General features: G+C 37.5%; 1 protein-coding gene across 9 annotated transcripts in view; it reads right to left on the reverse strand.

Annotated features, from left to right (window-relative positions):
• The window catches only part of UTRN (utrophin), a 497,409-nt gene that overhangs the window by 240,481 nt on the left and 231,443 nt on the right, over positions 1-25,485 (reverse strand). For all 9 annotated transcript variants that reach the window (XM_060029843.1, XM_060029847.1, XM_060029845.1 and 6 more), the window contains 4 exons: positions 19,508-19,722; positions 17,370-17,487; positions 14,027-14,232; positions 11,153-11,307 (listed from right to left, as the gene is read on the reverse strand). In XM_060029843.1, coding sequence (XP_059885826.1) covers positions 11,153-11,307; positions 14,027-14,232; positions 17,370-17,487; positions 19,508-19,722 — 694 coding nt within the window. The remainder of the gene's footprint in view (positions 1-11,152; positions 11,308-14,026; positions 14,233-17,369; positions 17,488-19,507; positions 19,723-25,485) is intronic.

The following is a 25,485-nucleotide window of genomic DNA, read 5'->3' on the forward strand; positions in this document are numbered from 1 at the left end:
AGGCAGACATGGCTCCACCACTGACTAGCTGTGAAACCTGGGGCAGTTGCCCACCTCCTCATGCATCATTTTCATCAGCCACTTGCCACACAAGGTTCTCCATGGTCTGAGTCTTGCTTACCTTTCCAAGTACCATCTCATTACTCCAAGCCTCATGCTACCTACAAAAACGAACCAATTACTAACCCTCAAAGTGGTCACTGTTTCACATCCAGAGCTTTACTTTTTATTTCTTTTACTTTAAATATCCTTCCTCACCCCTCCATCCCCCCACTAAACTTTTCCCTTTCCACCTGGTTAATTTCTACTTACCCTACAGAACTTGGTGCAGATACTTTCCAAACCTATAGTATCTCATTCCATAGCATCCCATAATTTCTCTTATGGTGCCTATTAGCAGGCCATTATTGCTGTAACAACAAATTACCACAAACATATTGGCTTATAACATTTTTCCCTAACCTTGTATATGAATTTGGTGAAATACTGGGAAAGTAATTTTATTTATAGGATGCAAATGTGCAATTTAATAATAAATGTCCTAGGGAATTTTTTAAAATTCACAAATATCTGGTGTCATAGTTTTTTTATCATGATCATAATCAACAACTAAAAATAATGAACATACTGAAAACTAAACTTTATTTACAGCAGTCTGAATTGTCTTCATGTTATTATAATAAATATACATTTTAAAATGTATAACCATAGTATTTATACTTATAATCTGATTTTTGAAATTAATATAATTTCATATGAAATCTGTAACAGAATCTAGCTAAAAGGTATCAGCTCTCCACATCACTCATTTTATTCTTTTTTTAAAAGGCTAGAGTATGGTATACTGGACATGACAAGACACTACAAGAATCTTTTATTTATTTTCAAGGAATTTCACATGATTTATCATAATACCGTAAGGCAAAAAAATCACTAAAATTAGATGCTCAGAAGTATGTACACACACTTTATGACACAGGCTAATAAGTTACTTTTAATGCCATTCATACGCTGCTCTCAGAAGGAAGCCACCTAATTTTACCACCTCTGCCGTTTACTAGCTGTATGCCTTGCAGTAAACCACTTCAAATCTCCAATTTTCTTTTTCCATCTTTAAAATAAAGAGCTTGGACTAGCTGAGTAAAGGGCCCGTGTCAGAATCTCTAGGGGTCCTTTTAAAACTACATATTCCATCATAGAGATTATAAGACCTACTGGAAGAGTTCCTCCATTCTCACTCCATCCCTAGCTTCAAATTCAGCTTCATTAAGAATCACTGCATGTAGGGACTTGCCTCGTGGTCCAGTGGGTAAGACTCTGCGCTCCCAATGCAGGGGGTCCAAGTTCAATCCCTGGCTGGGGAACTAGATCCCGCATCCACGCCGCAACTAAAGTCTGCATGCCGCAGCTAAGAAGTACACATGCCACAGTAAAGATCCTGCATGCCGCAGGATTTTAAGTTCAGGAAATTATGGCTACTAGACAAAGGCAGAGAAGATTTTCTTCTTTTAAATCTTGTAAAACCCACAAATCATAAAGAATAAAGATAGGCTGAAAACCTAAAAGAAGTTTTGAAGTTTAGAAGGATAATTTTAGCAAAAAAATTTTTTTACTTCAAACAGAAGTAGCAGACTATATAATTCTTTAATGCAAGAAATGGTGCAGACTGAAAGTATAAATAACTTCTCATAAAAGATTTAAAGAATGTATGTGTGGCAGATTTATAATAGTTTACATTAAAGGGAACTTGGATTTTTTTAAATGTAAACTCAGCTTTTAAAGAGATTTCTGTTATAAAAGCAACTATGATAGGCTACAAAATAGCTTATAGTCATTTTGTAGCATTACAAAACATGGCCACCCATATAACTGAATTTTTAAAATGTTATTTTAAATGTTAGATAATGCTTCATTTTTCAGCTACAAGATATAATATTGTTTAATCAAATGTGCATGTGCATATAATTGGTCAAAAGAGTGTCTGAACACAAGTAGATATGTCTTTTTTTTTTAAGACTTCAATGGAAAAGAGTGTCTTAGCAAACCCACAGATATGTGTTGCTAAATTTCGGTATACTTTAAAGGTGACGTTTACAGTTACATGAGATTTAAATATATTTACCTCTTCTAGAGTGGAAAATAGTAGCATCACTAGTTTGAGTGGCATGTAAAAAACTTACAATGAAACAATTCTTTAAGCTTCCCATTGAGTACCTTCACAAGGTAATTTGTCCTTTGGTGTATAAAGTATCATTTAGCTAGGAAATATATTAAAGTACACTTTAATGCAGTGGATTTAATGAAGAATTAGTCACTGGAGATATCCCCAACCATCTATGGTACTTTGTGACCAGTCTCTGTTGCATAGAGATTGGGTCATCATCAGGCACTTAAAAATTCACTCCATGGAACTCAAGGAGACTGTTCTAAGCTGCTAATACCACACCACTTGGGAAGCTTAAGAGAGGTACCCGCAACCCCGCTATTCAAGTCAGAACTTGTGTGAGGATTTATCACACCACATCCTATTTCCCTTTTAACTAAGTCACTACCAGATATTTGGTCTTAGCCAACCAATACTGGACCATAACCCCAATACTGCTCCATACCTTTCCCAATCTACCCCCAAAACCCTTCTTCCATTAAGCCTGGAAACCTATTCTACGATTGGGAGATTCCTCAGATCCTTTTACCCTGTCTTAAGTGAAATTGGTTTCCCTACTGCCATCAATTTGTCTGCAGACTTCTAACGAAGTCTTTTTCTTTTTTCTCTCAGACCCTATATGCCTCGTGATGCACAACTGTTGGAATGAGCGTCCGCCTCCTTCGAATTGCTACTTCCAAGCCGCTGTTCTCCCATCTTCCAGGCAAAATCCTACTCCTTCAAAGCAGAAGACATTTTCCATTATGCTCATATACTGACCTCCAGGTCCATGGTAACTGCACATAGGCTGCTCACTGCCTCAACAGGTAAGTGGAGTCTGAAATCCAACTCAAGATCTACTTGCCAAGCCATAGGCTCCAGTGAGGGACTGCACCTCCCAGGGAAAGGGACATGATAGACACCGTTATGCACTAGTGCATCCCGGTCTCCACTACCTTACAAATACCTTCCTCTCCCCTGCTCCCTCTCCGTCTGACTTTTCATCTGCATTCTTTCTACTTGCCTCCGAGTAGATACACATTGCTAAAGAACACCACAACAGGGCTATCTTTCCTTTACATTATTATAATAAATCACAAATAGGCACCCATCACTGCCCAGCACTAAAGTTCCCCTAGGAAGCTCTCTGTCCCACCCACCTAGATTCTGCAACTGATCCTCTTTCTTCAAACTTCTCTCAGTCACACTTCCAGCCTCACTGAGAGCACGCCTCATGGATCATAAAGAAAGCAGAAGTCATTGCACTGAGAATATGTCATCTTCCCCCTACTAAGGCTCCAATCCACATGCATCTATACTCATCTTCTCACTGTCCTTCCTGTCATAATGGAAAAAGCAGCCCAGCTCTTACCAAACTCAATTCTACAGATCTCACCTTATCAACAGAAGGACTTCTTTCCTCTTCCTTTGTCACCTCAGTCTGACATCACTCTACTAGATCATTCCCATGAGCATACACACATGCTTTATTTCTCATGTCCCATTTTAAAGAAAAGTCATTCACCTCTCTTTAACCTTCATTGCTTTCCAGGTACTACCTAATCTCTCTGCCTCTGTTTACAACAAACTTCTCTGGTGATCTTTCCACAAATCATTTCTATTTCCCCAACTTGATCTCATTCTCTACTTTCTACCCCATTACTCCCTTGAAATTGCTCTTTTCAAAATCACCAAAATCTCCAAAATGTGGAATTCCAGGAATGGTGTTGTGTCATCTTTTCGAATTTCTCAGCCTAATTAAACACAATGGATCATTCCCTCTTAGAAATATTATCCTCTCTCCATTCCCTCTTAAAAATATTTTCTTCCCTATATTTCTGAACACCTGGATTTTGTTTCTACTTCATTCGAAGATTTTTCTGAGCCTTTTCTGTTCTCTTTTCCTTTTTTTGCTCCATCACCAAACCCTAGACTCTATGGACTCAATCCATCTCCTTCTTCTCCATCTTTATTCTTTTCCCAGTGATCTCATCCAGTCCCACAGATTTAACCTCCACTGTAGATGCTAAGAACTTCCCAATTCCTATCTGAGCTCTGGAATGTTTGAGTTCCAGATTCACATATCCAATTATCTATTTGACCTATACACTTGGATATCTAATAGGCATCTCAAATGAGCATGTCAACATCCAGTTCTTGAATTTTTTCTCCCAGAAACTCCCACTGCCTTTTCCAGTGAACGGTACTACCACTCATCCTTTCACAAAGTGCCATCTTAGATTGCTTCCACTCCCCCAAATTACATATCTAATCCATCAAACATCTTTTCTACTTCCGAAGTACATCTCAAAGCCATGACCTTCTTTCCACCATTGCTGGTACACAATATCCCAGGATACCCACCATCTCTCACCTGGACCACAATAATCACTTCTTTACTGGCTGTCCCAATTATTCTCTTACACCCCTAAAATATATTCTCCTCATAAGACTAAGCAAGATTCGATTGAATATTATAAATTAGATAGTGTCATCCCTTGCTTACTGAGTCCAATAGCTTTCCATTGTACTTAATATCCAAACCCTTTCCCATGTCTTATAAAGTTCAGCATGATGTTGCCTCTGCCTCCCTCTTCTACCACTTCTTAAGCCCCCTTATTCATTTTATTTCAACCACATTCTATGCTGTTTCCTGCCTCATGACTTTTACCTTTGCTGTTGACCCTAGAATTTTTTTCAGATGGTTCTTCTTAACCTGAATCAGCTCAAATGCTGCCTTCTGCATTATGCTTTCTAAATTTAGCCAAGCTAAATAATTCCCTCTCTTACGTAGCACCTCTTTAGTTTCTTACGTAGCACCTCTTTAGTTTCTTTTGCCTCCCAAATCATCATCTATAATTATGTATTATTTTCTTTTTACTACCTGGATCTTCCTATGAAAGGTAAGCTTCCCGGGGTGTAGGCACAGAGCACTGTTTATGGCTGAAGCTTCAGGGCTGATCACAGAGCTTGACAAAGATAAGGTTAAATAAATAAACATTTAATGAACTAACTCATGGGAAAAAAGAACAAATGAAAGCAAAGACAAAGGCTACAGGCACTGGTCCTTTAGGTTGTTTATTATGGAGTTAAATGCATTAAGAAAATAACTGCTTGCTTGAGCTTGTTATATACAAAATGAAAACATTAGTATTGTTAGGTTTGTACCACAAAGACATTATTGGTAAATTTTTTTCAAAGGCAATAAAACAGTAATTGAAATATTAAAACAATATAACAAAAAAGGAAAATAAAGAAGAGTATAATTTTTACACTTTTCTTCTTTACCAGTTTCCTTCCCAGCTCAGAAGGGAAAACTAAAAACGAAATGCTAGCAATGAAAATAAAAGAAACAGGTTGGAAAATAAAGGTAACATTCAGGGAAAGAAGCAAGCTTCGGAGAGGATAAATCAAATTGACTGACCCAAATCTCATACCAGCATACAGGCTCAAAGGATATGGCTACCAGTACTTTTCACCTAAGCGCATTAATTTGGGAGTGACAGCTGCTACAACACTCATTTTAAGAGTGCAAAGGATGGGCCAGGTTGATGTCAGGTCATAGGACACAATCCCCATATGAGTATCTCCACTGACCACAGTTCAAAGAAACTGGCCAAATCAAACAATGAATAAATGCTGAAGAAGAACATTTCATTTTTATTAGTCAGCTGGGACAATAAACAATCACTGCTGAAAAAGTAATAACAGAAATAATGAAAGTTTCAAAATATACAATAAAAATAACTGGGAAAGCAATCAAAGGCAAATTCAAATTTTTGGAATGTAATCTTTTCAAAATAATCAAGGGCTTCACAAATTCAGTCTTTAGTATACACAGTATTTATATAACCCCTTGTAAACTACGTGCATTCCACATGTCCAGCAGGACGTTAATAACAAGTTAATGAACATTAATTAGAAAGACAGTGCCATTTCTAAAGAGGAAAGTTCCTTCACTAGATAAATCTGTATTTGTGGCTCTCACATGAAATAAACTTTAAAAAATACTACACCCTTTCTTTCCAGGATGGTTACACTTCTGCTTAGGCAGAAAACACTTAAATGCAATGTAAATGCAGCAACTGTGATGATTTTACTAACTGCTATGGTCTGAATGTATCTGTCCTCCTCAAATTCCTATGTAGAAATCTTAATGCCCAATGCGATGGTATTAGGAGGTCGGTCGGCCTTTGGGAGATGATTAGGTCTTGAGGGCAAAGCCACCATGAATGAGGTTAATGACCTTATAAAAGAAGCCTGAGAAAGCTCTCTTATCCCTTCTGCCACATAGGGAAAGGAGAAGTCTGCTACCCGGAAAAGAGTCTTCACCCGACCATGCTGGCACCCTGATCTTGGACTTCCAGCCTCCAGAAATTTGAGAAGTACATTTCTGTAGTTTCTAAGCCACCCAGTCTGTGGAGTTTGTTACAGAAGACTGAACAGACTAAGACACTAACAAGAAAATTGCATTTTCTAAAAGTTTCATCTGGTAATAAACATTTAGAATATCTATACCGCACTCAGTAAATCAGATAACCATTTATTTTCTCATTAATGTAAATCGAGACTATTCAAAATGACTACAGACAAACAATTGACGATGACTAAACCTTCCGCTGATTTAACCACAGACAGTACTGCACAACAGACCAAAGGGCAACGGATTTATAAGGAACACATAATATGACAGAGCAGATGATGATAATTTGGGGTAAACTTTTGTTGAGCACATACCATGTATGAGGAACTTTTATACCTAATTCTTGACCCTAACAATAATCTTACCCATTAGATATGTTCTCTGCTTTACAACCAAGAAATTGAGATTCAGTGAGTTGAAATAACTTGGTCAAAGTTCACACAGATGGTAAGTGAATAAGCTGGGATGTTAATCAAGGATTGCCAGACACCACAGCCAGTGTGCTTTTCGTCCTGCCTGTACAAACCGAGAAATGCCTTAAAGTAGGCAGCAAAAGATGGCTTCCGGGGGATGGAGGGCAAAGAGAAAAATACATAATAATTAATGATCTATAGGATATTCCTTATAACATAAAGTTATATTGTCTCGTTTCCTTCATAATGTTTCAGCATAAATAACTATGTGTGTGTATATGTATGTGTGCAAGTATGTGTGTATGTGTACGTACATACACATATACATGAACATACGCACTCCAGGGTTAAAATAACATTTCAGACCCACATGAGGCATCTACACTCTGAAAGTTACTATAAGCCCATTTCAATTATCGTTATCTCAATTTGCACTACAAAATTTGTTAACTGGCATTAAGAGATGTAAGGAAAAAATTTCACCAGCAAAAAGAATAGTGGTCAAGATATGTCAATTAGTTTAAAATGTTAGAGACAGACCTGTTGTTTACAGAATCCAAAATATCGGGAGCCAGTTATTAATCCAGAATTAATCATTTTTTGTACATTAGAAAACTATTATTATGAATGTATCTAAACGACATGTTAGCCCCAACTATGCCCTGAAGGAGCAAACACATTAATATTTCTGCAGCTAGGAACAAGGCTATTCACACTAAGCGGGATAAAGATCATAATAAATAGCCTCACGTCAATTCAAAGCTTTCTGTTATCAGTGAGCATTGGATTTCGGGTGGTAGATAAGGGATCGTGAATGGCCAAATGACTTAGTCCAACTGCAATTCAGACAAAACATTTCCTTTGAATGCTGATATTAAATTTCATATATTATACCGCAATAATAGTGTTCCATGTGCAATATAATAACCCTTCACCCCTCCAGAATTTGGCTGATACAATGTACATTCAGAACACAGCTGGGAGATGAGAGAAAAGCCATGGTGTAAAGGTGCTCCAGGGCCACTACAGCAGGCACAATGGCCATGTACTAGAGAGAGTTACATTTATTCGTAGCAGAGGCCCCCATATCTTTAATCAGATCTGGTTTCTAAACTCAACACAGATAAGAACCAGTAAGTAGAATCACAAAGATCTGAGAGGTGGGTACTCAGAACCGTCATCAGCAATAGCTGAAGTTCTGACAGCAAAGAAGAAAAATAAAGCGATTTTTTAAGAAAGATAAAAGCCCAACTGCACAGTCAAAAAAGGCTTGGGTTCCAATCTCAGCTCTGCCCGTAGGAGCTCTGTGATCTCCGGTATTCCTTAACTTCTCTCTACTTCAGTTTGTTCATCGATATAATGTTGATGAAAATTCTTCCTATCTCCTATGGGTATTCAGAGGATTAAATAAAATAATGCAAGTGAAGAGCTTAGCACAGAGCCCGACAATTAGGAGATGCCCAATAAAATTTATACGCTAAAAACGAAGCACAAAATCTCACAAAGCACTGCAGCCTGAAAAAATTCACCACCAATTCTTCAGAGCGTGGAGAGCACTGTCATAATTTAAGAAAGAAAATATCATCTTGGCTCTGCCATGTACCTTTGAACGTGTCATTTAACTTGTCTGAGGGAGCATTAGAGTAAGCATTCTCGATGGAAGAAAGTATGGTTCTTGGTGGTGCAAGGTGGCGGAGGGGAGTGGGAAAGATCTACTCTTTTTACGTATAAAGCATAACTATAAAGTACAGAAACAGATACACAGGATACCCACGGTATTAAAATGTCCTGTGGGCAAGTATCTGAAAAGGCTCCTTAGGCGGGGTGGATAATGTAAAAGAGGTTAAGAAACACTTGTTTAAATGAACTGTAAGGTCAGGTACAGCTCTTATAGTTCCTTAATTCTCTCTTCATAACAATAATGCCAAGAATTCAAAGAATGTTTAATATAGGTTCATGTACTTTGCTAAAGAAGGCAAGGAAAGATTTGTATATTTCAGGAAGATCTTCAATTAAACAGTTAGAAATTGTAAATATCATTGTGTTTAAAAGAGAAAATCCTGGCAATACATAGAAAACCCAGCTATCACTATGATGGGATCCCGTGAGCCACAATTTTCTTGTATTTTCTTTGCTTTATAGATAATAACATACCTAAACCATATCTAAATATTAACATGTTTACTTATTTCCCCTAAAACGCAGAAAGAAAATAGAATAAAGACAATGACTTGTAACTACCATAAAACTGGAACACTGTGGTTGTCTTAGCTATCATAAATGAAAGCTCACCCTGGAATATAATTCATCTTTAATTGCCTCTTCCATCTAATCTAACCACTGCTGTAGGCTGTCTTAAAATATTTACAAAGTAAAAGCAAAAAAAGAACTGGAGTTGCTAAATAAAGCTGGCCACACATTCCTAAGTGATCAATTTTTCTGGTATTGTTTACAATAAAAACAAAGTCATAATTCTTACAGTAGACGGAATTTGTGGAAACACACACATAAAGTATGCTTAAGGACGATCTCTCTTAATGTTAAGGCTGGGTTTTTTAACTGAGATATAATTGACATACAACACTGTATTAGCCTTAGGTGTACAACAATGATTTGATATATGTATATATTGCAAAATGATTAGCACAGTAAATTTAGTTAACATCCATCACTACACATGGTTACACATTTTTCTTGTGATAACTTTTAAGATTTAGTGACTTTCAAATACACAATACAGTACTGTTAACTATAATCACCATGCTGTATCTTACATCCCCAGAAATTATCTTGTAACTAGAAATGTGTACTTTAAAGCTGTTTTTAATTCCTCCTCTTCCCTGCCTCAGTTTTGGGATTCTTACTATATCCAAATTACCTGTTACAACAAGAGAAAAGCAGTTGTACTAAAATGCTAGAAAGACCAGTATTATAACTATATTCTGCTTTAAACACTTTGAAGTTTTGTATTTGCTATCCTTGTCTTTATATTCTCCAGAATCCTCGGGATATGCAGCAACACATTCATGTTCACATACTGCTCATAATTCTTTTCTTTGAGTTTCCCCAAATTTACATTAGAGACTCTAACTAAAAATGACATTCTAAAAATGTACAAAATACCTCCATATCAAACCATTACTACATGCTTGTCCATACTTTATTAAAGTGTTCTGATATTATCCGTTTTATTCACTGCAAAATAAATGTGGTTTTGATATCAAGTTAGCTTTCAGGCAGTTGCATCTGAATATTCACGATGTGTGAAACCATAATTTCATTCAGACACAGGTATTCACGGTACTATGCAGGAAGCAAACAGTGTTTTACGGATGATGAATATAAATATGCAGTCTTAAAGGATGCTAACCATTGTTTACAGTGCCTCAAACTCTAGATGCTCAAGTGAAAGGAAAATTTCTCTTATAAACACGTATGCTATTTCAGACTGTTCCAAATATACTGACAAGATAGAGTAATGAAAAGAAAAGATAATAAGTTAGTTGAAGCCCAACATACACTTAGTATACTTCAGGAGCTAGTGTGGATCCATGTGTTCTCAGACAAAACCGAGGATGACCTGCCCAAATAGCACACTGCTTTAATTACCGTTAGGGATAACATTACCCTGCTGCCTCTGTAATACCTAAGTGTTTCTTACCATCAGAGTACTACAAAATGTACTCAAGAGGCATAAGAAAATCAGAACACATAAAATGATGACGGGCAAGGTTTAGACTCATTCAAGGAAAAATTCCATTGCAGAAATTCAAGTACCCAATGTATAAATATACACTCTGTACTAAGTGTGATAATACTAACTCAGTACAGCATGAAAATTTAAAAATAATAATAAAATATGTGACCTGTTCCACACGCTTCCATGATAAAGCCAGAGCAATCAAATTCTCAGCTTGGGCTTCCCTGGTGGCGCAGTGGTTGAGAGTCCGCCTGCCGATGCAGGGGACACTGGTTCATGCCCCGGTCTGGGAAGATGCCACATGCCGCGGAGTGGCTGGACCCGTGAGCCACGGCCGCTGGGCCTGCGCGTCCGGAGCCTGTGCTCCGCAACGGGAGAGGCTACAACAGTGAGAGGCCCACATACCGCAAAAAAAAAAAAAATTATCAACTTGACAACATACATACATACAGCTGCCAGGGCCTTAGCATTACCTTTGTTTTAGATTGATCCATGATGTTTTTAAGTACTCCGTGGTTTCTTTCACATTCCTCGTGTCATCGCTGCCATATTCCTCCAGCAGTTTCTGCAGGACATTCTCGAATGCCATTACGATACCAGCACCGGGAGCCAGTTCTTGAAGCAACATCTAAGGTGTAATTTCAGATGTAATTGTTAGACCGGATCACTCAATAACAAGTATGACCAAAACACTGGTCCTTCCAGTAGGTTTTAATATGTTTTAGACACAGATATCAAAAGAAGGAAGCAAATTATAAAACAAACTCTTGCATGTAAGCTCAAACAAAAATAATTCTGGAAGTGAAAGTGATCAGGTACATAGCAGATAACATTAAAAGATTACTGTCTTTTCTCCTTTGATATGTTTTACTTCCTCAAACCAGTTGTCTTCTTTCATTCCTACTGTTATATCTGATCCTTAGAGGAATATGTATCTTATAGGAATGAGCTTACTATAGAGTTAGTTCCTCTATATGTGCTTGAAGATATGGAAAGGGCAACAACATGGAAGTCTTCTTGTCCCTGGATCACTGTGTATCACTGTTTACAAAGTTAACTGCTTGGCTGGATCCAGTAGCTAAGCAAGGTTTACTGAGAGTTGCTTGAATAAACTAAATTGATGCTGTATGTCCATAGGCATTGGTTCCTTGATAAATTTTTTTCCACCTCTGAGAGCTCTTGTATCAAGATACTCCCCATGAAATCTAAATGACAAATGAATGTTCTTAAAATGATTTTTGTAGCAACTAGCAGAAAAATCCACCCTAAAGTTCCAGAATAGAACTATACTGCTGATTAGAAAAGAATATTCTTTTTTGAATTATGGTTTTCTCCAGGTATATGCCCAGTAATGGGATTGCTGGGTCATATGGTAGCTCTATTTTTAGTTTTTTAAGGAACCTCCATACTGTTCTCCATAGTGGTTGTTATCAATTTACATTCCCACCAACAGTGCAGGAGGGTTCCCTTTTCACCACACCCTTTCCAGCATTTGTTTCTAGATTTTTTGATAATGGCCATTCTGACCCGTGTGAGGTGATACCTCAGATGAATGGATAAAGAAAATGTGACACATATATACAATGGAATATTACTCAGCCATAGAAAGAAATGAGATTGAGTTATTTGTAGTGAGGTGGATGGACCTAGAGTCTGTCATACAGAGTGAAGTAAGTCAGAAAGAGAAAAACAAATACCGTATGCTAATGCATACATATGAAATCTAAGAAAAAAGGTACAGGGCTTCCCTGGTGGCGCAGTGGTTAAGATTCCGCCTGCCAATGCAGGAGACATGGGTTCGAGCCCTGGTCCGGGAAGATCCAACATGCCACAGAGCAACTAAGCCGGTGCGCCACAACTACTGAGCCTGCGCTCTAGAGCCCTTGAGCCACAACTACTGAAGCCCGTGCGCCTAGAGCCCGTGCTCTGCAACAAGAGAAGCCACCGCAATGAGAAGCCCACACACCGCAATGAAGAGTAGCCCCCGCTCACTGCAACTAGAGAAAGCACGCGCGCAGCAACGAAGACCCAACGCAGCCCAAAGTTAATTAATTAATTATTTTTAAAAAATGGTACTGATGAACCTAGTGGCAGGGCAGGAATAAAGACGCAGACATAGAGAATGGACTTGAGGACACGGAGGGGGAGGGGGAAGCTGGGGTGAAGTAAGAGTAGCATCGACATGTATACACTACCAAGTGTAAAATAGACAGCTAGTGGGAAGCAGCCGCATAGCACAGGGAGATCAGCTCGGCGCTTTGCGATGACCTAGAGGGGTGGTATAGGGAGGGTGTGAGGGAGGCTCAAGAGGGAGGGGATATGGGAATATATGTATACATATAGCTGATTCACTTTGTTATACAGCAGAAACTAACACAGTATGGGGAAGCAATTATACTCCAATTAGGATGTATTAAAAAAAAAAGAAAAGAATATTCTGAATATGATGATTGAAACACTGATATCACTTTTAACTGTATTCCTCTGGTTAAGTGTCCAGGAGCTTTGCTGATTATTACTTTTGAGTCTTTTGGTGAAGACAAATCAGCAGACAGTATAAACACAGAGAATGATCCAGGAAACCAGGATACCTGGCCACTTGCTTTTTAAGTTGTGACCATGGAAAGCCTACATGTCTGAAGAATAAAAACATACTCTCATGTCTGAGATTTTTCCCATACATCCTTTATTATATTCTTCACAAGCGTAACTTTCATTTAGGCTATCTGAAGGGTAAATAAATGTTACACAAAAGTATAACCTAACAGCCATAACCTCCAACTCAAGAATATTTTCTATGACTGTAGAGATTTAAAATAGCACTTTAAAAATACCATAAGTGTTCAATATCATCAACTCTATAATCCAACTAATCACAAAAAAGGTACCTGCTGTGATGATATTGATAAAATGGTTTGGTTATAAAGGTATTAGAAGAAACTAAACTTACTTAATACTTGATTTGTTCACTACAGTAGCCCTCAAATGAAAATCTCAGGAGATTTCATAAATAAAAAAATACCTTCAGGGTAGATATGGAAGGGAACAAAAGGAGGGTTCCTGGGATCCTGAAAATGCTTTCTTTCTAGATGCTGGCTCATGGGTAAGTTCCATTTGCAAAGAGTCAGTGAGCTATAAATCTAGGATACACGTACATTTCTATTTGTTATGCCTCCAGACATTTTTCAAAAACCTTCCTGGTCAAATTCTTTATATAAATTTCAGTGTACATTCTAAGCACTTGGGAAAACATTATGACATGGGTCCTAAAAATTACAGTTAGCAACAGAACAAAAAAAGCACATCCCACAAATTGATAATGCCAGAAAGTATCTAATGAGTCTTACTTGATTATCAGAAATTTGTTTGATAAGTGGATCCCTTCGAGCTTGTTGAAGAATATAGAGGCGAGCCTCATACTTTCTCATGAGCTCCTCCGTCTCTTCCCTGTGGTCATCCCACTGAAGGCTGTCAATAATCATGTCCTCCAGCTGCTGCTGTCTTAACTCCACACCATGCTGGGTGCTATCCCACTGGTTCTTGACCTTTTCCACTGGAGGAGGCATTATATATATTTTTAAAAATCCCAGAAAGTAACTATCAGGAAAGGGAAAAAATACCTGATACCAAATTCATCACAAATAAGGTTATATATAGAAAAGAGAAAGGAGGCAAAATGGTACATACATTTTAAAGGAATTTTATTATGTCTGCCATACTGTATGACTGATATATTTCTGAAACCATCCTTGAAGAAAAAATCTTGAATTAAACTCTATTTTAAATGCATTAAAATATCTCACAATAAAGATACTGAGTATTATAAACTGACAAACTAAAAATTATAAAGAAAATAAATTCCTACCTAATTTATATTTACAGAACCTGGTTTGAAGAAGGCAGATTTTAACAGTACATTATGATAGAACTTTATGACCAAAGATATAGTCATTTGTCATCCTCTAAGGAAGTATTGATTTTAAAAGAAAATAAAATACTTAAGAATACTTTTCACATTTGTTTTACTGTAGCATGAAACCTCTCTAAAAGGAAGTGTTTTTATATATTCAAGAGAAGTGCTAAAAGTAAATTAGATTCAAGTTCTAGGTACCCAGCAGTTTTTTATTATAAAAAAATCCATATTGGCTCTTTTCCTCTCTCTTTTTTATTGTTTCTATTTCTCTTTCTTTCATTCTCTCTTTCTGTCTCTTTCTCTTTTCCTTTTCTCTCCCCTACTTTCTTTCCTCTTGTATTTTTAACATGTGTCAAGGAAAAAGAAATCTAAGGAAACTTAAACTTTTGATTCATTACTTCAGGGGCAATTCACGATTTGAACTGAAGTACTAGTAAGCAATAACTTTAAATATCTTCAACAACCCATTCATAATAAGTAGGCAGAAAGTTAGAAACAAATTTCTAGAAGATGCCTTGTATGCCAGAAAGACTGAAGGGCTATAGTTAAGTACCAGGCCAAGAAGAACTTAACTAAAAAATAACATTGCAGGGCTTCCCTGGTGGCGCAGCGGTTGAGAGTCCGCCTTCCGATGCAGGGGACGCGGGTTCGTGCCCCGGTCCGGGAGGATCCCACATGCCGTGGGCCGGTTGAGCCCGTGAGCCATGGCCGCTGAGCCTGCGCGTCCGGAGCCTGTGCTCCGCAACGGGAGAGGCCACAGCAGTGAGAGGCCCGCGTACCGCAAAAACAGAAAAAACATTGCAGCTAGGTCATAATGAGACCTTTCGGTAAAATTCTTCAAACAATACTGGGTTATAGTAAACCATAAGAGCTATCAGTTTAAGACTGTTCAGAAAAATGTAAATTATACTTATGTATAATAATTCTAAAAAATTGTTCAGTGAGATTATTTTATGCTGTCTTATCCAACAGTTTAAATAAATTGCTTACGTTTTAACTTAGGGAGAGGGAAAATTTATTGTAATGGTTTACTTGTCAGTTACAAAGTTACATAAAGTACTATAACAGAATCCTTTAATACTGAACAAATAAAACTAAAGGTATCAAGTGACAGCAAGTATCAGAGGTTTACCATAAAAGATAAGCAAATTATCCTATTCATTGGAAATAAGTGCAAAAAGCAAGTTACTATTGGTAGTATCCTCTGGCTGAGGGTGGTTTTTCATATAATGAATAATGATATGGACCATGGAGCCTCTATACCAGAAAAAATTGAGAGAAAAAAAAGGAGGGAGTTAAATTGAAAAGGGAAGATATTCGGGAGAAGAAAACCTTAAAGCAAACTTTGGACAGAGAGGAGGGGTGGAGGAAAAAACAAAAGATGGTAGAAAAAGGAAAGTGGAGAAGCTTTTGTAAATAGTTTGGTGTCACCAAAGCTGAGAAGCTCCTTTGCCATGTGATGGGAAACAGGGTCACTCCAAAGTTCGATAGGCAGAAGCAATCCACCAGTTAATAAAAAAATAAAAATAAAATAAAAATTAAAAAAACGGGGGAAAGAAAGAAAATGGCTTACTTAGTAAAAATAAACCAATATTGTGACACACTAAAAGTTCTCTGCTAACTCATCTCTTATAATAACCTTGTTGCTGCAACATTTATTTTGAAATCAAAACAGTTTTTATAGGGGGAATAGTTGACTTTCCTACAGAAATATTAGACTAGGTAATAAAATACCTTCCAGTTTATATTCTGCCACAAATAAATATTTATTAAGGAACTAATTGGTACTGGGCCCTGGGGGAGGCCTCAGGGCCAAAAAGGGGAGTATTTACAGTCTATGGAGGGGAGAGAGAATTAACTGTGAGATCTACAACGAAATTATGGGGGAAAAGGTCACAGCAGGAACTAAAGACAGAAAATATAGTTCACCAGAGACTAAAAGAGGGTGGGAGAGACTTCACAAAGGAGGTGATATTTTAGCTGCTCAGTAGAATTTCACCTGGGGAGAGGCCAAGAAGAAAAAAATGTGAATAAAGGTAAGGAGACTAAGAAATGTCAGGGCATTTTAAAGAATATATACAATACAGAACAGTTACAGACAGTGCTGAGGGCTAAAGAGAGAAAGGGAGTGATGAAAGCAGACAGTGATTGCCCCTATGTGTCATTCTTGAGAATTTTGACTTTGTTTGGTATGTCATACAGATTTAACGGATGCTTTTAAGCCAGAATGTGTGAAATGTGAAATGTGAAACAGGGAACTTTGTTGTTGCTGTTTTGTATTTACTTTTTGTTTTGTTTTACTTTGTATTTAACTAAAGTATTCCCAACTTCGTGCCAGGCACACAGGTGTATAGTAACTGCTCAATAAATATTTTTGGAATGACTTTTGAGAAGATGAGTTAAGAGACACAGTAAGATTTGGTTTCAGTGAATATAACAGAAGAATGGATTTGCATTCCTATGGGTTTCTCTAACTTTTGTATTTTTTGGTTTCTTTAAAAGAAACTCTAACTTAAAAGAAAAAAGCTTCAATGTATCAGTAATTACTCAAAAGTAATGATATTAATACTTTAAGGAACTCATAAAGGAATTAAGACAATGTTCACAAAAAATAAAAAACAAGGGAAAGCTATTTTATTAATAGAGTATCAAATATCAAATTATCAAATAATATTAATTTCTGGTTGAATAATCTTCAAAAATGTATGTGTGTGTGGGTATGTGTTACCATTTTCAGGGAAGGTGAATGATGATATATAATTTTTTTAAAAACCTACATTTTTCTGTGATTGCTGTTCTCACATCTGAACTGGAAGCTTTATTTTTCAAATTCTGTGCCAATGTAAAAACGTAATCAAGCTGAGGATGGCGCTGTTCTAAGTCAGCCTTTGTGATCTGTTAAGACAAAATGATTGTTAAAATAGATTAATAAGCCATATGATAAAATAGTAACAAAGCAAAATTGGTGTGTTGACATCAAACTTGTTGTTTTCCTCCTATAAGAGATAGTGATGCATCAGTGATGTAGTGGAGAAAGTGCAGGAATTGAAGTCAGAGGTCCTAGGTTCAAGTCTCAGCTCTCCCACTTATCACCTGGATCACCAGGCAAGGCACTTTACCTCTCTGTGTTTTTATTTTCACAAAAAGAAATAATAAAATGCTTGCAGTTCAGCTATATCAACTCTGAGGAAATTAAACGAAGAAAATCTCTTTGAAAACTAAAAAGTGCTTTCAAAACATCAGTAGTGATTTCTGCAGCTGATGCTTTGCATATCTGTCCTACATCAGATATGAACATAAATTAATGGCATCTACAGGGATGGAGGTAAAGTATTAGAAAAATCCTAATTGGAATAACTGCAAATTAAATAATCTTAGACATGAAAAACTGCTGCTCTAGAAAGTTTGTGTCTCTTAGTACTAATAAATATGGGAGAAAAGTTAGCAATATCAGAAAAATGGTGTGTTTTAAGTATAGAACTAATAGCCTTAAAGATTAGAAAACACAATTTCCAAAGATTCTCTCCCAGCTCTTCCTCTGTGAATTCACTAATTTTTCAGATTTCAATTATTCCTACAGTGTCAAATGTTATCTCTAAATGGCTTATTCACAACTTCTAATCCTGAATCGCAAAGAGACAGTTCAACGAATGCTGATCATTTCCTTCTAAGTGGCAAAAGGGCCTCTCAACACAACATATTTGAAACTAAATCAATCAAACCCCCATCCACATTCCATTTCTTCTGTTCCCGATTTCTGCTAATTGCAATAGCATCATCTCAGCCCCTCAGCAAAGGCTTTTCTCCTTGTTTTAAGCATCTCTTGCACAGTTCCCGGTCTTCTTACTCAAGCAAAGCATTGTTATCATCAGTCTCCAGCCACAATTTAAAAAAGAAAAAGGGAAAAACAAGATGCTTGGCAAGTGCTTACAGACTAAATGTCCAAAGAGCTTTGCGTGGTCTACAAGCTCCTTCACAATGTGAACTTGAGCTGCCTTTGCTCTCTTACTTCCTACTACACCTCTTTCCTGCACAATTCTTGACCCAATATCCTTCACGCTCCCCACCTCATGTCTTTATTCACCCTGGTCCCTATACCAGGAATGCCATTTATTTTGTCTCTAAATGTCAAAATCCCATGTAGTCTGCCTTCGTTCACTGTGGATGTAATCCCCTTCCTCATTCTGGCTCTCCCTTACAGGTGGCGTGCACCTGTCCCGCAGCTTTTAGTAGACTGTGCCTGGCCACACATGTTTTTAATATGGGAATAAAACTGATACCTACCTCACAAGATTATTAAAGTGAATGAAATAATACATGTAAAATACTCAGAAAAATACCTAGCAAACATTAAGCACTTAATAAGGGTTTAGCAAGAGCTGTTATTATTTCATGGTTCATTCCCAGTTTCTATCTGGTATATTCTTTTCAATATCCCTAGACAGCACACAGCCCAGTACCAAAAACACACTGAATGTGGAAAAAAGAACTTTACAAATTGATAGTAGATGGCATATGTATAGAAATAAAACTATAGTCAGGAGATTCTCACTTAACGATGTCAGCAATTAAACAAATAAGCTCATTATGAAATATAAGTTGAAAAGGCGCTTCAACAAATTATTCTCCATGACACTAGGCATTAAATGTAACACCCGTTTACAATTACAGTGATGTGGCTGGACTTATGATACCAGTTTTAGATCATAAAAATACAGTGACTCTACAGCTCACATTGTTAAACCTGTTCTTATGAAAACAGCACAAATGCAAGAAAAGCTTTACTCATCAGAGCGAGCCCAGGATGGCTGTTTGACAGGTCAAGAATTTTTTAAAGCTCATTCTCCCAGAGTTTAAGACAAACAAAAGTGATCCAAACAGATCTTGGTGACAAGCCTTTACACTAGGTACCTACTTTCATTCGGGAGATTGTCTTATTGATCTCTTCTACATCCCCGACAGTGACAATGTTGGACTTCAGCATCTGGTCGATCAACACCAGCCAGTCGGCCAGTTCTGTTATCGTTTTATCCAGATCAGCAGGAACTGAAATTTCTGAAGTACGAGGAGACTGAACAGGAATATCTGATGCAGATGATGCTAGCACCACCTTTTGGACACTGGGATGAGCTGAAATAAAAAACGTAGCAATAACACAGCAGGATAATAACACAGCAGGATAATCTGACTGTGGTGATGTAATGGTGACATGTATGTGTATTTATGTAAAATTTAGTTTAAGTAAAACAATTGAAAGAGGGTTTTTTTTGTTTTTTTTTTTGCGGTACGCGGGCCTCTCACCGCTGCAGCCTCTCCCGTTGCGGAGCACAGGCTCCGGACGCGCAGGCCCAGCGGCCATGGCTCATGGGCCCAGCCGCTCCGCGGCACGCGGGATCCTCCCGGACCGGGGCACGAACCCGTGTCCCCTGCATCGGCAAACGGACTCTCAACCACTGTGCCACCAGGGAAGCCCGGTTTTTATTTTTTAATACTGAAATGGCAATGGCATTTCCTGAATTATCTATATGTTTTTGGTTGCCATAATGGCAATTAAACACACCATCTCACCATATTCTAGGACAGCAATAACTCAAAAGTAACTAATGCTGATATCAAGAGAAAATAAAATAAAAACTACATCAACCATGAGAAAATTAGGAATGTTATTTTATTTTGTCAAGATGTTTTTGCTTTAATTGTAAAGCCATCTTATTTGTAATTTTCTGTTCTTTTTCACTTCCCTTTACAACATGAGCATTTGTCCCTTTTAATAAACATCACTGTGAATACCTATGTAACAATCTATGTATATAGTCTCTAACTTTTAGTTACCTCTTTTCCTACAGCTGGATACTTAGACTACTCCTGAACTTTTTTACTTTAAAAAAGAGCTTTCATATATGGTCAACTAATATTTGACAAGAATATACAATGGAGAAAAGATAGTCTTTTCAGTAAATGGTGCTAAGATAATTGAACATTCACACATGAAACAGTAAATTTGGACCCATGTCTTACACCACTCGCAAAAAACTAACTCAAAACGGATTAAAGACTTAAATGTAAGACCCGAAACCATGCAACTCCTAGAGGAAAACAGGAATAAAGCTCCCTGACCTGGGTCATGGTGTTGACTCTTTGAATACACAACAAAATCAAAACTGAACAAGTGGGACTACATCAAACTAAAAAGCTGCTACACAGCAAAGCCATCAACACAACAAAGTGAAAAGACAACCTACACAGAATGGGGAAAAAAATATGTGTAAACCGTATATCTGATAAGGGGTTAGTATTGAAATGTATACATATAATTCAGACATAAGAAATGAGAAAATCCTATCATTTTAGACACCATGGATGGACCCTGAAGGCATTATGCTAAGTAAAGTAAGTCAGACAGAGAAAGACAAATACGTATGATCTCATATATGGTATCTAAAAAGAAAAAAAATTCATAGGAAAAGAGGTCAATCAGACCTGTGGTTACCAGAGGTGAAGGGTGGGGGGAGAGGAAACTGGAGAAAGGTGGTCAAAAGGTACGAACTTCCAGTTACAAGATAAACAAGTACCAAGGATGTAATGTACAACATGAAGACTATAGTTAACACTGCTGTATGATATATAGGACAGTTGCTGAGAGTAAATCCTATGAGTTCTCATCATAAGGAGAATTTTTTTTTCCTTTTATCTTTTTTTAACTTTATCTATATGAGAAGATGATCCATTTATGGTAATCACTTCCCAATACATGTAAATCAAACCATCATGCTGTTTGCCTTAAACTTATACAGTGATGTATGTCAATTATTTCTCAATAAAACTGGAAAAAAACTGGGTGTAAAGAAGCATAGAACTTAACACAGGTGCAGCTATAGCCATCTGTCAAGGATATTTAAATTCCTATCACAACACTGCATCAGAGAACCTAAAGAATAATATTAAGGAAATTCAACAAAAGTGTTTTTGCTCTTAGACTTTGCTTACTTATCATCTTCTAAATGAGGTCTCTTGATATTCTTTTTAAAATTTCAATATCCTCTCAGCACACCTGATTTCCTCATGTGCTCCACGGCCAACCTCAGTGGTACAGTCTCTCTTACACTTCCTCTATTTTTCTTCCAATATAGATGTATTTCACTTATTTATTACGTGTATTTACTGATGAATCCCTGACACCTAGAACTACACCTGGCACATAGTAGGTGCTCAATAAATATTTGTTGAATTTAAAAAAAAACTTGCAAAAAACAAAACCAACAAAAACCAGAAAAAAAAAGATCTTGCAAGAAGTATCTTTTTGTATATTCTTTACAGTTCTGATTGCCACCTTAGTAGAAATTTCCCAAAACAGAATTACTAGGTTAAAAAATATGAAAAAATTTAATGTATCTACTACTGATTGCCAAATTGTTTTCCTTAAAAGTTGGAAATTTAGACTTCCGGCAGTGTGTGGAACTTATGAACATCCTGCATCCACACAAAATTCCATCTCTACGGATAAACACACATCTTTCACCATTGCTTCATTTCATGTCCTTTTGGTTACCAGTGAGGATAAATATTCTTCATGTTTGGTAATCAAATATGGTATAATTTATAACTGTATGTGTTCTTTACCTGCTTCCTTATCAATTTGGATGAACTCCTTACGCAAGAAAGATAAACCCCGTCACATTGCTGAAAACAATCTTTCTATTTTAGGATTTAATTTGTTTTCTTTTTATCATATAGATGTTAACGAAGTTCAGTTGAGCAAATCCATAAATCTGTCTTGGGGGACTGTTTTCTCAGAACTTACTCTTGTCTTCTCCAAAGATTTGATATATATTTTCTCTATATTTTTTGTTTGTATGTTTTTGACTTATTTTGAACAGTGGGAGACTGGTAATTGTTTTTCTTTAGTTTTTATACAAGAGGTGGTTGAATTCATTATTAGATCTATCTAGACCCACTTTAGCATAAGGTATATTAAATGAGGCTTAAATAATTTTCTAAAAAATGTAGTCAATCTGTAAATTCAGCACAATATAAAAAAAAAATCCCAACAGGTTTGTGTGTAACTTGACCAAATTATACATTCAAATTTTGATTTTAAAATTAACATAGGAAAGAAAAGGGCCAAGAACAGTCAAAACATTTTATTTTTGATAGAGGGTCATGCCTTACCAGATATTTAGTTGTATTACTCGGCTAATGATGAATGATTAACCTCGTGTATTACAGATCCAGACATTCAAACAGACCACTAGAAGAGAACAGCCACAGTGCGTAGGTGGCAGAGAAGCCTGACCTTGGCAGAGACTCCATTATAGATCAACGAGGAGGAATTTACTGGTCAATAAATGATGCTGGGAAAAGTGGTGACCCATGGCTGCAGCGGGAAGATGATGGGACAGATTTTGACCTCACATGCACCTTAGGAAAATTAATTTTCAGTGGAATTAAGGACCTGCATATGAAAACTAAAATTGTAAAATATAGAAGAATATCTTTATGACTTCAGAGTAATAGAGGATTTCTAAAATAAATCACAAAAAGGAAAGCTATTAATAGATTATTAATGTTTAAGAATTCTGAAAACAGTACCACAAATAAAAATTTTAAAAGCCACAGATTAAGGGAAAAGGTATTTGCAATGCACATTCCAGACAAGGAATTAGTAACAAAGTAGTTTTTTCAAACTCAAAAAAAACACCAACCAGGCTTCCCTGGTGGCGCAGTGGTTGAGAATTTGCCTGCCAATGCAGGGGACACGGGTTCGAGCCCTGGTCTCGGAAGATCCCACATGCCACGGAGCAACTAGGCCCGTGAGCCACAACTACTGAGCCTGCGCGTCTGGAGCCTGTGCCCTGCAACAAGAGAGGCCGCGACAGTGAAAGGCCCGAGCACCGTGATGAAGAGTGGCCCCCACCTGCCGCAACTAGAGAAAGCCCTTGCACAGAAACGAAGACCCATCCCTGGTGGCACAGTGATTGGGAGTCCGCCTGCCGATGCAGGGGACACGGGTTCGTGCCCCGGTCCAGGAAGATCCCACATGCCGCAGAGCAGCTGGGCCCGTGAGCCATGGCCGCTGAGCCTGCGCGTCCGGAGCCTGTGCTCCGCAACGGGAGAGGCCACAACAGTGAGAGACCCGCGTACCGCAAAAAAAAGAAGACCCAACACAGCCAAAAATAAATAAATAAATAAAAAGCAGTTTCTTTAAAAAAAAAAAAAAATCAACCAACAATCCACAGAAGAGGAAATAAGAAAGACAATAAACATATTTTTAAAAGGCTCAAGCACACAGGTAATTGAGGAAACGCAAATTAAAATGAAGTGTCCTATCTCCACAGGTCACAGGTTCCAAATGTGATGTCTGGGGAGCTCTGGGTCCCTAGAGACCCTTCCAAAGGGTGTGGATGCCAAAACTACGATCGTCATCATAATAAGTTATTTGCCTCTTCCTGCTCATTCCTTCTCAAATGTAGAGTGGCGTTTTACTCAAGGCTACATGGCGTATGATATCACAATAGAGCGAATGAAGAAGCAGATACAAGAATCCAGGTGTCTTTTCTTATGGCAGAAATTTAAAGACTTTCAAAAATGTAATGTCATATCACTTTTCTAATTTTTTTTTGTTTTGGAAAATATACTTTCTTATGTTAATATCTTATAAAATATATTTTATTAACAGAATGTTTTTATTATTGTTATTTTAACAAGTTAACAAACAAATAACTTTTGAAATTTCTCGGTTTTACTTTCTAATTAGGTAAATATTGATAGACAGAACTCACACAAACAAAAGGTCTTCGGGGGTAATCAATAATTTTAAAAAGCATACAGTGGTCCTGGGAATAAAATGTTGGCGCGCTGGAAACAACGTAGAACAATGAGAAGCCTCACATTCAGCTGGTGGAAGGGTAACCTGGAACAACTAGTCTAGGCAGCAGCTAGCAAAGCAAAGTTGCCCGTATTCACCACGATCACCCCAGGGAGTCACCACCACATACCCTAGAGAATAGCTCATACATCATTCTGCCCAATCCTCACTGTCACTTTTTGTGCTTTTAAAAAATTGAAAACAACCTAAATATTCATTCACTGTTTCATCAAATATCTATTAAGAACCTACAATGTGCAAGGCACTTGACTAGATGCTACAGGTACGGGAATGTGTAAGACAAAGGCCTTGACCTCGCAGAGTTTGCATTCTGGTGGGGGTGAATGGATATACGCCACGAAGTAAAACCAATGCAGGAAGTTGGAGAGAAACAGGATGTATCTTGGAGAGAGACAGGATGTATCTGACATAGCGTGGTCAGGTCAAGAAAGGCCCATCTAAAAAGGGAACATTTGAGAAGAGAACAAACGAAGTGAGTGTGTGAAACATGCAATATCTGAGGGAAGGACATTTGGGTAAGAAAGAAAGAAGAAGCAGCAAGCACAAAGACCATAAATGGAAATGTTCTTGGCATGTTAGAAACAGCAAGAAGACCAGTGTGTTTGAGGCAGAATGAACAAAGGAAAAAGTGATAAGAAATGGGATTACAGAGACAGGGAGCAGACAGATCGTACATGGTCTTCTGGACCATGGTAAGACTGTAGAACTCACTTGTGTATGATGGAAGTGATTAAAAGATTGAAATCAAAGGAGTAACATCAAACCTGTTTCTAAAGCATCACTTAGCTGCTATCAGAAGAACAGATTATCGAGGAGTGGTAAGATAAGAACAGAATCAGGACAGCGAGTTAGGAGAATTGTTCACTTCAAAATGTCCCCGGAAAACTATTTTCCAGTGTCCTCACCTTGCCTCTTCCCTTGCCTCCAGCAGCATCTGGTTCTACTCTGGTCCCAGGAAAGGCTAAAAGTCTCACCTCCCATGAGAGGGAATGCCTTGCACACACTGG

Source organism: Delphinus delphis, chromosome 14 (genome assembly GCF_949987515.2).
Source record: "Delphinus delphis chromosome 14, mDelDel1.2, whole genome shotgun sequence".
NCBI classification, from domain to species: domain Eukaryota; kingdom Metazoa; phylum Chordata; class Mammalia; order Artiodactyla; family Delphinidae; genus Delphinus; species Delphinus delphis.